General features: G+C 47.4%; 1 protein-coding gene across 1 annotated transcript; it reads left to right on the forward strand.

The window, feature by feature from the left end:
* Positions 1–740: 740 nt before the first annotated feature.
* Positions 741–17,290, forward strand: ism2b (isthmin 2b; the record flags this gene model as incomplete). The annotated part of the gene is made up of 6 exons (XM_083642552.1): positions 741–851; positions 7,078–7,311; positions 9,504–9,837; positions 14,624–14,761; positions 16,202–16,270; positions 16,578–17,290. The coding sequence occupies 6 exons, from the start codon at positions 741–743 to the stop codon at positions 17,093–17,095; spliced, it is 1,404 nt and encodes a 467-aa protein (XP_083498678.1). The 3' UTR covers positions 17,096–17,290.
* Between the last annotated feature and the right edge of the window lie 314 nt (positions 17,291–17,604).

A 17,604-nucleotide genomic window follows, 5' to 3' on the forward strand; every position in this document is an offset into this window, starting at 1 on the left:
CACACACACACACACACACACACACACACGACCGCCTCTGAAACTGTGAGCAAACGGAAACTTGTACGCACGAGTTTTACGTTTACTGAAACTTTTGGCTGGGCGGTACACACGAACGCACACACGCTGACACGCTGACACGCATATACTGTCTTCTAGGCCACGGTACCGGTGTGGATGAACTTCAACTGCATAATGGATTAACGCATCAGATAGCATAAAAAACGCACAGCACAGCCTACTATGAACTCCAGATGTCAATGTATTGGAAGAAAACAACCACCCACCCAACCACCCCCACCCACGACGAAATGACTCACATTTTAAAGTAGCCTGAATAAGCGGGCGCCGGTGCGGTCGTGCGGACGGGGAGATTTAGCGTGGGTCTATCGGAATTCTTCTGTACTTAAAGCTGATGCAAAACCGTGTATTTATGGGGAAGGTAGACACTGACCTAGGACAGACAGCCGCTGCGAGAGTCGCTGGTGCCAGATATGGATAGCGCGCTGCTGGATACCTTGGGACACTGGTGCGCATCTTCATAAAGTGCGACAGTTCGACGCTGGTGAGGCTGCAAAACTTGTCCCGAGTCAAAGTTGCCGACAAAACGAATGAAGGGCAGCGGGTATCGCTCTCTCTGAATCAACCAGCTACAGTTAGAGACAATAGTCGGAGAAAATAAGCCTCCAAAGTCTACTTTTACAAAATCGTCTTCAAAGGGAAGCTTTTCAGTGGAGAAGATGCGTCAAGAGGTCGCGGGGAGATTTCAGATGTTGCTGATGATTTGGCCCATACTTGTCGTTACTTTTGGGACGGCGTTTCCCACTAGACACAAGAATGTTGCCCATAAGGTAAGTTTTCTTCATGCATTAGACTATTAGTATGTGTGTTGGCTTTTTGGAGCTTAGCTAAATTTAGCAATTCAAAAATCACCGTGACGCCGATTACACCTGCGGCTGACAAAATACGATTTCCTTTTTAATGACCCATGCCCTGTTGAATCACTGCTAACGTGTTAATTATTACAAGATCGATATTCTCTGTTTTATGTACCATGCATTGCTCATTGCCTTAAAAACAAAAGAGCTATCCTACTACAGTAGCTACTGAGAAGAATAGGCTATACAAACATCAAGGCAAAACTAACAGTCCCTACAATATTAATATAGGAATAATAGCCCTGAATGCCGTGGGAAATAAATTAACATGCAATTAAGTTAATGTCATTATTAACTCACCATTGAATCCCACAGACACACTGTAAGTCCCTATTAGAGAAATATCAGGCTATGTAAAAATGTTATGGTATGTATGTTTCCAACTTTTAACAAGTATGAAAATATTAACTCTAAGTTTCTTTATTGTAGTTGTATATAATTTTATAGGATAATAGAAGCTATAGTGGTCATTTTATTACACCATAGATAGAAAATGTTTCACAAAATAGTATGTAAGTCACACAAAAGTCACAATAGCCTATTAATCAATATCAATGTACAAATGACATGAGAGATTGATTTCCTCAGGAGTGCAGAAGCCTAATCTCTGTTGTTCCTTTTCTCTCTCCATGTATAGTAAGGTAGCAGAGAAGCTTTGCCAACACTGGGCAGCACCAATAATAAATCCAAAGTCTCTACACACACTCTGTGTAGTCGGTAGTGTTTCCAAGCAAGTGTTTGTCTTACACATGGACATATATGGATATCAAAGTGCGCGTGTGTGCGTGCGTGCGCGCGCGCGCGTGTGCGTGCTTGTGTGTGTGTGTGTGTGTGTGGGTGTGTGTGTGTCAGGGGTCAGGGTTCAGCTTTTGCCTTTGAACTTTCCTTCTTGTGTGGCCTCCCATGGATGCCCTATTGGGTCTCTCTCCCATCATCTGTCTGATTGATGTCAAAGGAGAGAGAGAGGGAGAGAGAAGGGGGATGGTTAGTGAGCAGAAAAAGTTGCTGTGGCATTTATGATTGCTTATTTCATCCTCCAAAAGGCTGCAGCTGGTGACTTTGCAGCTCTGCCTGCGACCTGGCAGCTAGTGTCTGTGCACCTCTGCCTACAACCTGGCACCTGGTGTCTGTGCACCTCTGCCTGCGACCTGGCAGCTAGTGTCTGTGCACCTCTGCCTGCGACCTGGCAGCTACAGCTAGTGTCTGTGCACCTCTGCCTGCGACCTGGCACCTGGTGTCTGTGCACCTCTGCCTGCGACCTGGCAGCTACAGCTAGTGTCTGTGCACCTCTGCCTGCGACCTGGCAGCTAGTGTCTGTGCACCTCTGCCTGCGACCTGGCAGTTAGTGTCTGTGCACCTCTGCCTGCGACCTGGCAGCTGGTGTCTGTGCACCTCTGCCTGCGACCTGGCAGCTGGTGTCTGTGCACCTCTGCCTGTGACCTGGCAGCTAGTGTCTGTGCACCTCTGCCTGCGACCTGGCAGCTGGTGGCTGTGCACCTCTGCCTACGACCTGGTAGCTGGTTTCTGTGTACCTCTGCCTACGACCTGGAAGCTGGTGTCTGTGCACCTCTGCCTGCGACCTGGAAGCTAGTTTCTGTGTACCTCTGCCTGCGACCTGGAAGCTAGTGTCTGTGCACCTCTGCCTGCGACCTGCAGCTGGTGACTGTGCACCTCTGCCTGCGACCTGGCAGCTGGTGTCTGTGCACCTCTGCCTGCGACCTGACAGCTGGTGTCTGTGCACCTCTGCCTGCGACCTGGCGGATGCTTGTCCCAAAGCGGAGGATGGAGAGGAGAGATTAGAGGAGGGAGAGAGGAAGACAAGGGGGCAGTACAGTACAGTAAAGCGGTGCACAGTAACGAGAGGCTTATGTAACCCTCTGAGTCTCTCACACTGGAGCCGGGGTCAAGGGTCACTCCTCTGATTGTTTACGTTGGCTCTTTTTTTGTGTTAATGTGGAATTTCCTGTTTTGGGTCTTACCCTCATCTCTCGGGGAAGCGGAGGAGAAGGAGGGGGTTTGTGTTGAAGTGTGAGTGCTCTCTTTCCCAAATATCGGGACCTGATTGCCCTGTCTGTTTCGTACCATCCCACCCCGCATACGCCCCCCCCCCCCCCCCCCCCCCCTGCCACCCCCACCTCCGCACCTCCGCACCCTCACCCCGATTCCACCGAGCATGCATTTGTTTTCCCCTGTTTCTTTTTCTTCCCTGTGTTTTTTTTTTCATTTGCAAAGGCGGCGATCAAAGAGGGCCCATAGTTTATTGTTCTTCTGTAATGGTTTGGAAACGGCCAAGTGCAGAGGCCTTTGATATCTGCGGTCACATAAATCAGGGCTGCCACACCGCCTGCCTTCCCAGCCCCCCCCCCCCCCCCCCCTTCCAACCCCCCCTTCACCCATCCAGCCCCCGCCCCCGTCCCTCCAGCGCCTCGACCTCCTCTCCCCGTCCTGAATGTGTGTCACCGCCACTACCACCAGCACCACCACCAGCAGCAGCAGCAGCAGCAGCAGTGGAGGAGGAGGCAGTAGCCCTAAATGGATGCAGTGTTTTCCAGTCAGCTTTGTTTTACCGAAGGGGTGGGAAGTTGGAAGTGGATCTCTCAGTAGAGTTTGTCTGAAGAGAGGGAGAGAGAGAGAGAGACAGTGAGACAGAGAGAGCGCCAGTTTCCAGCCCGGGCCAAGGTCTCCCACTGCATCCATATAGTCGGCCCGTTAAACACACCACATGTCATCAGCCAATAGGCCTTTGATCAGGAGAGCCCCTCTGCCGAGAGGAGGAGAGGAGGAGAGCGGGATCAGAGAGAATGAGGGGGAGGAAGAGGGGAGGAGGAGAGTGATATACAGGGCAAAGAAATACAGGATCCAGATGTGTAACGAGACGAGATGAGGAGGGTGTGAAACTATGCGGCCTCCCTCATGACTCCGGCCCGAGTCGTTTCTGCGTGTGTGTGTTTGTGTGCGTGTAGGTGTTGGAGCATGTGTATGCGAGTGTTACAAATGTGTGTGCGTGCGTGTGTGAGTGGATATTGTCACCGCTGGTCAGATTTGAGGAATGTAGGACGAATGGATGCTTTGCACAGTGCAGAATGAGCTGTCTGCTGTCTCTCACTGACTCTGTGTCTGATCCCCCTCTGTTGTCATGATCTTCTCCTGAGTCCTTCCCTTTAGCCAAAGGCAGCACAGTAGCACTGATGCGGCTAACAGGCCAATACCACGATACATTCAGAGTAGTATTGTGAACAATAAAATCCTACGCCAAGAGCCAGGTGCAACATGTCAGAAATCAAAAGCAAAGTGACTTCACTTTCGACCTTTCTTGTGCACAAAAGGATGTTAGATTGTCATTTATTACAACAGACTCCAATCAACAGCCTAAGTATTGCTCAAGTTCAGTCAAAAATGATGGCATCCCATCTAAAACATTCACCTTTTAAAAATGCATTGACATAATTTCCTGGGTCTTGTAAAAGGAATTGTGACTTGTATGTAAATATATGTGAATATTAGAATTTACATTGACTTTTCTGAAAAACCGAAGGGGCCTTTGCAATATTTTATGTAAATATTATGTTATTAATATTACCATATGTTTCTGTCCACACACCAATTTGTTTCATTCACTCTTTTTTTGCCTCCACGGTCAGACAAAAACGACCATATCTGGAGTGAGAAGGGACTGGTTTCCATCAGAGACCTATACATAGATGGTCATTTTGCATCCTTTGATCTAGTGAAGAGGAAGTTTGAGTTGCCCGGCACACACTGGCTCACCTACCTGCAAATCAGAGATTATGTTCGATCCAAGATTCATACCTTTGAAACGCTCCCATATGAACATGATTTTTAATATTTGTATTTGTAAACTTGCAGGGATCGTTGAGAGGTCATATAAAAAGTCATGCTGGCTGAGTGTTATCATTGGACTGTTTATTGCAGTAATATTACTATTAATATTACTATCATTTGTTAAATGGTGCCCCTTGTCTGTTTGAATAGCACAATAAGCATTTTCTTGGTAAAAGTGTGGGAATAGGTCAAAGTTGCATTCATTGCAATATTTGGAATATTTGTTTGCAGTATTTGCAAGGAATAGTTTATTTACAAGGCAGAATGTCCCTAAAAGGTTATTAATTTGTCACTACTGCCAATTTACAGATTCCTGTGGAGGGGGCTGCCTCCTCCTCATCTAGTGCTTATTGTGCTTGACAGGCGTCTCCTCTAAATAGGCGTTATGTGTTCACATGGTTGGATATGAGCGGCCAGATCACTTTTTTATGGGACAATCGCAGTAAACAGTAAAAAAGTACATTCTGTTCTACAGGCCATAGCTCACTATAATCCTTCAACCGTCTTGTCATTAATCCATATCTTGTTTTCCCCCTCTTTTGCCCTCCAACCGCCACTGTTTGACTCTGTGCAGACTACAAACTGGCACAGCTCCAATCACAAAGTCCTGTCCCTATCCTGTGTTCGGCCATTTTGTTGTATTGAAGATACTATACACAGACGTTGGTAATTGGCAGACAAGTGGCTATTGCATGCATGTTTGTGGGGGGGAAGGGGGGACCGGGGAGGTTAAGGTTTGACTAGGGCCAGTATCAGCCATGGAATAGACACAGGACAAACGTCCTCCGACGTGAACTAGACGTGTTTTCAATAATGGAGAATCAGAGCCCAAATGTATTCCAGTTGATATGCCTTGGACTCCTCACCAGTAGAACCAGTATAATGTTAATCTCAGTGATGATCAGACACACTCGGGTCGGGCTGGCCCAGGGGTCCCACGCCTCCCAGGCCCTCTCATTAAAGCTAAAAGAGGATCTCTCTGGCACAGGCCCCCCTTTGTCCAAGGCCTGGATGCCATGACTGTTGTGGGAAAAAAAGGAATGAAACGAACGAACGAGCGCGCCGGATGGTCGCTTGGCTGGTTGGTTGGTTGGTTGCCTCAGTGGCTTTTTAGAATTGCTGACCAAGCTGTGAAATTGTAGATATTTTCAAAGTTACTTCCTGGAAAACAGAGCGGTAATTGTGTTCTAGGTGGTGCTCATCAAACAGCCATTAAGTCAATTACAAAAATGACAAGACTTTATGTCACCCCAAAGGAGCTACTGGCTTTTATACTATGTAAAAAGATAATACCAATGTTTTTTGTTTGTTTGTTTGTTTGTGTGTATGTGTGCCAATTATCTCTTAAAACTTGTCACCATAAATTAACTTTATTACATATCTTCTTATGTGGGGCATCTTTGTTAGAGGGGATGTTGTTAGCAGTTATTTTCAAGATAGGTTTGACACTTTTCTATTTTAAAAATGAATAAACGAGTAAATGTAAAAAATGAATAATAATACTCTTACTTTATACAGCATAGATTGCAAAATGAGTGAGGAAATGTAAACTAGGTGTAGAGAGTACGGGCTATAACTCTAAATGACGGTGATATTCTGCTTTGAATCATTCTAAAGCTTCATGTCTGTGGTCCAGATGGCCATTTATCATCGCTAATATGAGTGAGAGCAAGGAGGGTGATGTTAGCAATAAAGAAAAAAAAAGTGAAATCATACTATTAAGCAAGGAATCTCTCTGAGTATGTGAGTGAGTGTGTGTGTCCTCCGGTATATCTCCAGAACCGTTTGTCCGATCTACTTCACACTTGGCGGGTGTATTGCTGGGGACCCAAGGACGTGCAGTGTTGGATTTGGTGCAATTTGGACCCCGACATGTAGGGATGCACAATATATCGTCTTTTTTTTTATATATTGGTATCAGTCCGATGACCAAAATAACAGCAATGTTAATATCTGTTATCAGTGTTAATATCGTTATCGGTATTTGCTTTCCCCAATGGTTTGGAAAAAAAGAAAGGCGTTACTTTTTCAAATTACGGTAATAGTGTTTACATGTTTTTCAGTATGAACACAATTTGATTATCATAGGAAAATGTTTTTATACAGATCATATAGACATTGGTAAATATCGGTATCGGCCAATATTTTCAGATCAGTGCATCCTACGTTCAATATTAGTGAATAGTGCTCTGTGCAGTAGCGGGGCGGGGCGAACAGCGCTCTGTGCAGCAGCGGGGTGAACAGGCACTGCACTCGTCATACTAAATACATTGTCTCACGTTTTCTTTTCCACCAGGCTCACGGCCAGCCACCTGAGAGCCCAGAGGCTCTGGAACAGCAGAACCAGGTGCAGAGTCTGCTGCCCGAGCCCCCGGGCCACCAGCGCAGGTGGTCCCACACCCAGCACCGCTCCGTGGGGGTGCTGCCACAGCCCGAGCCCGAGGAGGAGACCAAACCCTTCACCCTGGATCTCAAGAACTTCCCGGACCTGGCCAACGCTGACATCAACTCACAGAACCCCAACATACAGGTCAGTGGCATGTGGGGTAAATAGCAAATGGACAGCATGGTAACACTTTACAAGGGTACATTGATTAAGGGTTTGTTAATGATGAATAAGCATGAACTAATCCTTAATTAACAGTTAACTAATAATTATTTACCAATGGTGTTCATGTTAACTAAGGTATTAATTTATACATTATTTAATAATTTAAGGTTAGTTAATGGTTAGAGTTACTGTATGGTTAGGGTAGGGTAATAATAAGTATTAACTAAGTGTTAGTTCATGCTTATTAAGCCTTATGAAGTGTTAACTAACCGTTAATTAATGTACCCTTATTGTGAAGTGTTACCCAACATGCCTACATTCACCCATTCTCGTACACATTCATACACCAATGACAGCAAGCCATCAGGAGCAATTTTGGGTTCAGTATCTTGCCCAAGGACACTTCAACATGCGGACTGGAGGAGCCGGGGATCGAACCACGGACCTCTTTTATTCAAAGTGATTAGTGGACAACGCGCTCTACCTCCTGAGCCACAGCTGCTGAGCACAGCTGTGGGGAGTCACAGATTGTATTTGGGGTCATCCCGGACTATAGTAGTCCGGGATGCAATTACACCGTAATTGCACGGTAAAGAAATAGGTAGCGAATTACGGGTTAAATGGAAATCATTAACGCAAAAGACGCATGGTACTGGGCAGTCGTCTTCTCTCTTCTTGTAATGATTGATTTTCTCACTGTGTAAGAGAATCCAGCAGTCTCTATCATCTAATCATAGACAGCCAGCTGTGTCTTTTTGTGCTACTATTCAATTAAAGTGTAATGAAGGGAAAAGGGGGATCTGTAATCATAAGCGTTACACATTAAGTCCTCATCATCTGCCTCCAGATTGGCCTGAGCGTCTTCAAAAAGTCGTTCTGTTTCACTTATCTCGGGCTAGTTCTCCTCCGGCCTCCTCTCTGGGTCAGTGTAATCAGGATGTGGTAAGGCGGCCATAATGATGGCCATGTCGTCTCCATCATGTAATAAGTACAGTGACCCGGCTCTCACTGTCCCGACCAAACCTAATTTTCTGTAGCACATACACCACACATATACTTTACCTATAAGACTCTGCATCAAGGGTACAGTCGTCTAGAGCAAATGACAGCAAGTTCCAGTCACTTCCTTAACTCTATACCTTAAACTGTTTTCACAACAGTAACAAAAAGATAGCATAAATGCAGACAGGACGTTTCCTTGTTGCCTGCTCTTTACATCAGCTGAAGCGGGGCCTTGTAACTACTGCAGCATCTAGGATGAGTCATACTGAGGTAATGAGAGGTAGTTAACCCGAATAAACGCTCGCATTCTCTGCCCGAGACGAAAGCGAAGACGCCGGGGTCGCTTGCTTGTCTGAATGCTCTTGCTCACGTCTGGCTGGCTGGCTGAGTTAGACCCAGGGAGATGAGTTAGACCCAGGGAGCTGAGTTAGACCCAGGGAGCGGCTGAGTTAGACACAGGCAGCGGCTGAGTTAGACCCAGGGAGCGGCTGAGTTAGACCCAGGGAGCTGAGTTAGACCCAGGGAGCGGCTGAGTTAGACCCAGGGAGCGGCTGAGTTAGACCCAGGGAGCGGCGGCTGAGTTAGACCCAAGGAACGGCTGAGTTAGACCCAGGGAGCGGCTGAGTTAGACCCAGGGAGCGGCTGAGTTAGACCCAGGGAGCGGCTGAGTTAGACCCAGGGAGCTGAGTTAGACCCAGCGAGCGGCTTTGCTTTTCTAAAATACTTTCTTTGAGGATTTGAGAAGGTTGATTTCTTGTGATGAGTCATGCAACTCGTGCAGTCAAGCTGCACAAAGCGATATCATCAATGATCTAGTCTATGGTGCTTCTTCAACTGGTTGATAAACTGTGCTGATTGTGCTGAGCTGATGACATCTTCAAGCAAAATCAGAATTAACAGAGTTATCCCAGTGATCTTTGGCACTTGTTGAATATGAATAATTTTCTCAATGTTGGTCTGTTCACCAACATTCACTGCAAATTAGGCAGCTCCACGTTTTGCTTGTCAATGACCCCACAGTTTGGAATCTTGGTTGATAATTTATAACTTTAGGAAAGAGTTGTTCGTAATTCACAAATACTGAAGCTATCAATGATCATTATGCAAATTCAGTTTGAGCATGGCTTTTCACTTTAAATTCACTGAGCTCTCCCTCTCTGATCATCTAGGTGACCATCGAGGTGGTGGACGACCCTCAGATGGAGGTAGAGATGGACCTGGCCAAGGAAAAAGACTGGCTACCCTCCTCTTCCTCCTCCCCCTCTTCCACAGTCGACTGGCTGGGAGGGAAGAAGCTGTTCTGGCCCCTGTTCTGGGGCTACACCGACGCCGACACCAGTGAGGACAGCACCGGCCGCTCAGGCTTGGAGGAACCCGGCGAGGAAGAAGAGGAGGAAGATTACTCCCTGGATTATGGCAGCGAGGAGCCCCTCCCCAGCGGGGTGGGCGGGGACTGGGAGAATCACTGGAACGAGGGATGGGACCCGATGCAGAGCTACTACGGTGAGGTTTGCCAAGTGGTACACTCACTGTCTGCCAGTGCAGCCATATAGGTACACTCACTGTCTGCCAGTGCAGCCATATAGGTACACTCACTGTCTGCCAGTGCAGCCATATAGGTACACTCACTGTCTGCCAGTGCAGCCATATAGGTACACTCACTGTCTGCCAGTGCAGCCATATAGGTACACTCACTGTCTGCCAGTGCAGCCATATAGCCACTCACTGTCTGCCAGTGCAGCCATATAGGTACACTCACTGTCTGCCAGTGCAGCCATATAGCCACTCACTGTCTGCCAGTGCAGCCATATAGGTACACTCACTGTCTGCCAGTGCAGCCAAGTGGTACACTCACTGTCTGCCAGTGCAGCCATATAGGTACACTCACTGTCTGCCAGTGCAGCCATATAGGTACACTCACTGTCTGCCAGTGCAGCCATATAGCCACTCACTGTCTGCCAGTGCAGCCATATAGGTACACTCACTGTCTGCCAGTGCAGCCATATAGCCACTCACTGTCTGCCAGTGCAGCCATATAGGTACACTCACTGTCTGCCAGTGCAGCTATATAGGTACACTCACTGTCTGCCAGTGCAGCCATATAGGTACACTCACTGTCTGCCAGTGCAGCCATATAGGTACACTCACTGTCTGCCAGTGCAGCTATATAGGTACACTCACTGTCTGCCAGTGCAGCCATATAGCCACTCACTGTCTGCCAGTGCAGCCATATAGGTACACTCACTGTCTGCCAGTGCAGCTATATAGGTACACTCACTGTCTGCCAGTGCAGCCATATAGCCACTCACTGTCTGCCAGTGCAGCCATATAGGTACACTCACTGTCTGCCAGTGCAGCCATACTGTAGGCACGATCCCTCTGTATTTTCACCTCTCAGCATTCGGTTTGGCCTCAAATGTAGCAACACAAGAAACTGATTACAACTGAGCACTTTACCAAAATTAATCAAATCTTTTCCACTTATGTAAGGAGGAAAAAAGGTAAAAATGTAAATTGTGGGAATACAACCAATGAGTTTCACATGTCAAAAGAGAGATATATGTCTTTAGGAAGAGAGAGAGAGATACAGAGACAGACTACAGCATGACAGCCAGAGCGGACCAGGCGATGCCAGTAGGGCAGCATGAGCACTCGACCATCAGGGCATTGTGGGCTCTAGGCTATATCAAGTGGACACTGGCGCTGGTCGCAGAGGCCTGGGGGTGCTGGTCACAGAGGCCTTGAGGTGCTGGTCGCAGAGGCCTGGGGGTGCTGGTCACAGAGGCCTGGAGGTGCTGGTCACAGAGGCCTGGAGGTGCTGGTCACAGAGGCCTGGGGGTGCTGGTCACAGAGGCCTGGAGGTGCTGGTCACAGAGGCCTTGAGGTGCTGGTTGCAGAGGCCTTGAGGTGCTGGTCACAGAGGCCTGGAGGTGCTGGTCACAGAGGCCTGGAGGTGCTGGTCACAGAGGCCTTGAGGTGCTGGTCGCAGAGGCCTGGAGGTGCTGGTCACAGAGGCCTGGAGGTGCTGGTCACAGAGGCCTTGAGGTGCTGGTTGCAGAGGCCTTGAGGTGCTGGTCACAGAGGCCTTGAGGTGCTGGTCGCAGAGGCCTGGAGGTGCTGGTCACAGAGGCCTGGAGGTGCTGGTCGCAGAGGCTTAGAGGTGCTGGTCACAGAGGCCTTGAGGTGCTGGTCACAGAGGCCTTGAGGTGCTGGTTGCAGAGGCCTTGAGGTGCTGGTCACAGAGGCCTTGAGGTGCTGGTCGCAGAGGCCTGGAGGTGCTGGTCACAGAGGCCTGGAGGTGCTGGTCACAGAGGCCTGGAGGTGCTGGTCACAGAGGCCTGGCGGTGCTGGTCGCAGAGGCCTTGAGGTGCTGGTCGCAGAGATCTGGCGTTGCTGGTCGCAGAGGCCTGGTGGTGCTGGTCGCAGAGGCCTGGTGGTGCTGGTCGCAGAGGCCCGCCGTTTGAAGATGGGTCGGATGCGCTCGCTAATGGCAGCGTGAGGCCGGCACTGTTCCCTGGGACAAAACAGCCCTCTGCTTGTGGACAATTAGAGGGCAGATTGGGAACACAGAATGACAGGGGCCATTCGGCTGGCCCTTTCATCCGTCCGCGGCACCCTGTGCCCCCCCTCCCCCCACCACCTCCCTCCCCTCCAGACCCTGGCGGCCCTCGCTGCCCTCCGCGGCTCGGCCTTTTGAGCCAGTTCAAGAATTCCGGGGGTCTTTCAGGGCTCTGCATAACATTTACGCCTTTGTTGCTTCTTTTGTTTTGTTTCTCTTAATTCTGCTCTCCTCTGATGGGAAAAAGAGCAGACGTGTGCCTCATCGTGCACAGACGTTTTATTGTATAAACACAGTTACTTCCCTTAACGGAGTTGGATGGATGTTTTCACCCCATTCCATCTGTTTGTTTGTTTGTTTGTTTGTTTGTCTGTCTGTTAGAAGGATCATTCCAAAAGTTATGAACAGTTTTGGATGAAACTTTGTGGAAAGTTTGGTCATGAGCCAAGAAAGAACTGATTAACCTTTTGTACAGATTGGCCAAAGGGGGGCGGGACAGTGGGCGTGGTTTATCACTAAAAGGCATATACGCGACAGTGGGCGTGGTTTATCACTAAAAGGCATATACGGGACAGTGGGCGTGGTTTATCACTAAAAGGCATATACAGGACAGTGGGCGTGGTTTATCACTAAAAGGCATATACGGGACAGTGGGCATGGTTTATCACTAAAAGGCATATACAGGACAGTGGGCGTGGTTTATCACTAAAAGGCATATACGGGACAGTGGGCGTGGTTTATCACTAAAAGGCATATACGGGACAGTGGGCGTGGTTTATCACTAAAACACATATACGCGACAGTGGGCGTGGTTTATCACTAAAAGGCATATACGCGACAGTGGGCGTGGTTTATCACTAAAAGGCATATACGCGACAGTGGGCGTGGTTTATCACTAAAAGGCATATACGGGACAGTGGGCGTGGCTTATCACTAAAAGGCATATACGGGACAGTGGGCGTGGTTTATCACTAAAAGGCATATACGGGACAGTGGGCGTGGTTTATCACTAAAAGGCATATACGGGACAGTGGGCGTGGCTTATCACTAAAAGGCATATACGGTCACTTCGGAACAGATTCACATAACACCATCAAACTTTGTGGCCAATCAGCAGACATACGAAGCATCCATTATCGGCCCAATCAAACAACATGGGGCACAGAGGAACTAATTTTCCCATCGAATGGTAAAAGGGCAGCCCCAATGGAAACTGAGGAAATATAGAGCTGATTGACCATGTGCGTGGTGTTGCAATAATTAGCTAAAATGCTTAAAAGTGGCTAGAATTTGGCCAGGGATAATCTTATGTCCCGTTTCAGATCCAGTCGTGAACATGTGTGCGTCCGCTGATGTGAGACAAGTTGGTAATAGTGCATGGAAGAAATTAAATCAAACGATGAACTGGCATATCTTGACATTTGCATAGCGTTGGCGGAGGTATGCGCCCTATCTACTCATATGAAGCTTGTTTGTGTAAGTGATGTGCATGTGTAGACTTACCAGAAAGGGCAACAAAGCCTGTTAAGTGGTCAGATCTAAAGGTTTGGTGCACATCAATCAAGGATGTCCGTCTTGGCGTGGCCTGTAATTAAGACTCTCCTGAGACCCTGTTCCCATGTGGCCACGCCCACATGGCAAGTTGGCAGCGCCCACAAAGGCAAATGGGGTGCTCGCTTCACCCAAGTTGGTATTTCTGCACCCACCTCGCCTGTAATCAAGAACAACTTGTCTTCAGTGTCATTAACACCATGAGGAAACTTGGTGTGTGTGTGTGTGTGTGTGTGTGTGTGTGTGTGTGTGTGTGTGTGTGTGTGTGTGTGTGTGTGTGTGTGTGTGTGTGTGTGCGCGTGCTCTCTCTCTCTCTCTCTCTCTCTCTCTCTCTCTCTCTCCCTCTCTCTCTCTCTAATTTGACTGAAGCCTACTTCAAAAGGATGTGTTTGCATGGGAAAGGTTAGACCAGGAGAACATTTCCGTCCATATTGACTGAAAAAGACTAGAAATTTGGAAAGCCGATTCTGATTTTTTTTTTTTTTTTTTTTAAGAGAACTTTGAGCAGAGAAGTTTGTTGTCTAGATTTGTAAAGGTCATTCCCATTGTGCTCATAATCTTGCTCAGGCCTTTGTGTCGTGCTTGAGCCAAATGTTGACCAGTGACCACAAACATGACACAGTGCTCCTCGAAAATGTAACAGCCGTTCACATTCTCGCTCCCTCTCGCTTTCTAATAATCTCCAATAATTGTCAGTTTTTAAACCCTGCATTAACCTAAAGCAGCCATTCCCAGCCTGTGGGCCGGAAGGTATTACGGAAGTGGGCTGCAAATCATTTGCAAAACTGAATGATCTTCCTGGATTTTTTTTTTAATTATTATTGCATTTCTCCATTGTTAAATGATACCGTTATTTAATTTGTAGTCATTTATTCATCAATTAGCCTATTGCAGACAGCCCCTCCCTTTTAGTTTCTGATTTCTGTGTGGTGCTGATGGACAGCTCCTTTTATCGTTAACGCATTATTTGGCCTCCGTACTCCGAGGGCTGCGAACGTTTTTGAGATTTTCAAGTGGGCCCTCAGTCGGAAACGTTTGGGAACAGCTGACCTAAGCATTTGTTGAATTCTCACAGGATTGCTTCCCTATAGTCCCAGGCCAAAATGAAATGTAACCAAAGTAGCTTTGGGCTGAGTTGGCGTCACTGATTACGTCTGTGTTTGGTTTTTCCTCCCACAGAGAAGGAGACAGACGAGTGGACGGCCTGGTCGCCCTGCTCAGTGACCTGTGGACACGGTGAGAAGAAGAGGACCAAGTCCTGCGGCTACTCCTGCACGCTGACAGAGGCCTCCAGGTGCGACCTGGAGCCTTGTCCTGGTGAGCTCACATCTTCTTCCCTTCTGAGGCACAGATGCATTGGTCTTCATTGGTCCAAATGCTGGTCTGTAATGTGCAGGCCAGTTTATTAGAACCTTTATTCCATTGTGTTGGATGACTATATGCTCTCTCTGGGCCTAATTATGCAAAAAAACAAAATAGCTTATCATAGCTATGCAGATGACACCCAACTCTACATAGCCCTCTCATCGGATGACTATGCCCCCATAGAGACACTGTGTCAGTGCCTTGCGCAAATTAATGATTGGATGTGCCAGAATTTTCTCCAACTTAATAAAGACAAAACAGAGATAATTGTCTTCGGCAAAAAAGAAGATAGGCTCAAAGTTACTGCTCACCTCGAATCCCTATCTTTGAAGCCAAAGGACCAGGTAAAAAATCTTGGCATTATTATTGACTCTGATCTAAATTTCAACTCCCACATCAAGCTTATAAGAAAATCTGCCTTCTATCATCTAAAACATATAGCAAGGATTAGAGGCTACATGTCCAAACAAGATCTTGAAAAACTAATTCATGCTTTCATTTCTAGCAGGCTAGACTACTGCAACAGTCTTTTCAATGGTCTTCCCAAAAAAGCTATTAAACAACTACAGCTCATTCAGAATGCGGCTGCTAGAGTTCTAACAAGAACCAAGAAAGCTGAACACATTACACCAGTTCTCAAATCCCTGCATTGGCTGCCAGTAAATCTTAGAATAGACTTTAAAATTCTGCTAATAGTTTACAAATCTCTCAACGGGTCAGGCCCACACTACATCTCTGAAATGCTTCTACACTATGAACCATCCAGATCCCTGAGATCTTCAGGCACTGGTCTACTAATTGTCCCGAGGACCAAATCAAAACATGGTGAAGCCGCGTTCTCCCACTATGCCTCTCATAACTGGAACAAACTCCCTGAACACATTAGATCTGCCCCTACTCTGCCTATTTTTAAATCCAAGCTAAAGACCTTTATGTTTACTCTTGCTTTTAACTGCTACTAAACTACTGCCTCTCTCGGCCTGTAATTAAAAAAAAAAAGATTCCTGTACATTTCCAACAAATGGACTGTACATGTAATAATAATACTGAAGAGTGCCTTGTAACTTATTTAAAACAGAAATAATGTTTCATGTTTGTTAATTTGAGTATATATTTTAACTAAAACTGTCGGCTGTGTTTTTTATGTGTGTTTTTTTATATGTGCATTGCTTTGCTGCTTGTTTTTTCGATTATTTTTTTGTAAAGCACCTTGAATTGCCTTGTGTATGAAAGGTGCTATATAAATAAAATTTGACTTGACTTGACTTGACTACCAAAATATTATTACTCCAGAGCGACGGCAGTAGAGGTTCATATTATGTCTGTATGGTTGTTATTTGTGTCAAATATAGTCTTTAATTTATATTTGATGTGCCTCTGTCCTTTCTGTAGATGATGTCAACACTGTGGTGGAGCCTTTCCCCTTCGAGATGGAGAATGGCACAGAGCCATTCGGGACAGGTCAGTTGAATGTGTTTTGTGTTTACCCTCAGACATGAGTGTGAGGCTTCCAGTTAAAAAGGTTTATGAACCTCACTACTCTGGAAGTGGAGCCTCTGAAAGGGCTGTCATCTAGTACCCAAAAGAAAGCCAACACTGGGGTCAGGCTCTACTGTTTGCTCTGAAATATGTGTTAAATACAGAAGGCCGGACGTTGGACAGTTTAGACCAAAAGAGAGTAGAGCCCCCACACACACAAGACTTTGCCAAGTCAAGAGTTGTGACTAGTAACGCTAAAAACAGGGTGCTACTCTGCTCTTTCCAACAGATGTGGACAGCTGTGAGAAGTGGCTTAACTGTAAAAGTGAGTTCCTCCAGAGGTACCTGCACCAGGTGTTGGCGGAGCTGCCCAGCTGCCCCTGCATCTACCCCTCCGACGTGGCGTACACGGTGGTCAGCGTCTTCGACGAGCATCATGAGCGGCCGTTCCGCTGGCGCGACGCCAGCGGCCCCAAGGAGCGGCTGGACATCTACAAGCCGTCGGCGCGCTCCTGCATCCGCTCGGCGCTCTCCAGCGACTCGTCCACGCTGGCAGCGCAGCACTGTTGCTACGACGACCGCGGGCGGCTGATCACGCGGGGGAAGGGCGCGGGCACGCCTAACCTGATCAGCACCGAGTTCTCGCCCGAGCTGCACTTCAAAGTGGACGTGCTGCCTTGGATCCTGTGCAAGGGAGACTGGAGTCGCTTCCACGCCGTGCGGCCGCCCAACAACGGGCTGAGCTGCCCGGCAAACCCCCATGAAGACGTGTTCATGAATGAACTGGAAGAGGCCAGGGAGTACTGAGGGACCACAGCCAAAACTACCACTTCACCCAGAGAGTCAGTGGGCCCAATCCTAACTTGAGCGGGGACTGCCTACCTTAAAAAAAAATCTACATCTATATGTCTAAACTCTATAAACCATGCATTGGCAATTGATTGTGCATTGAAGACTCAGAGGTAATGCACAGATGCGATTGGGCGTTTTGGGGTTTTTTCAGGCCGATGCTGAAGTGTGGTTGTCTCAAGTTAGGATTTGGCACAGTGTCCTGATATCAGGCTCAACTGAACTGAACTGAATTACATGAATGGGGGGAAAAAAGATGCAGCATTCTACCAATGCTTGCCAACCTGTTACACATCTGGCATGACATCATCAAGCTGTCTCTTTGTTTTTGTTTTGTATTCAGAACACACTCCTGTGTGCGTGTAAGCATGAGGTCTACCTGCTGGCTTTTTTTTTTCTTTTCTTTTTTTGGCGGTGTCCCGGAGCACTTGTGATTGTCAATAGCAACATTATGGTAAACATCTTGA

This window comes from Poromitra crassiceps (assembly GCF_964638095.1).
Source record: "Poromitra crassiceps genome assembly, chromosome: 9".
Classification (NCBI taxonomy): Eukaryota; Metazoa; Chordata; class Actinopteri; order Beryciformes; family Melamphaidae; genus Poromitra; species Poromitra crassiceps.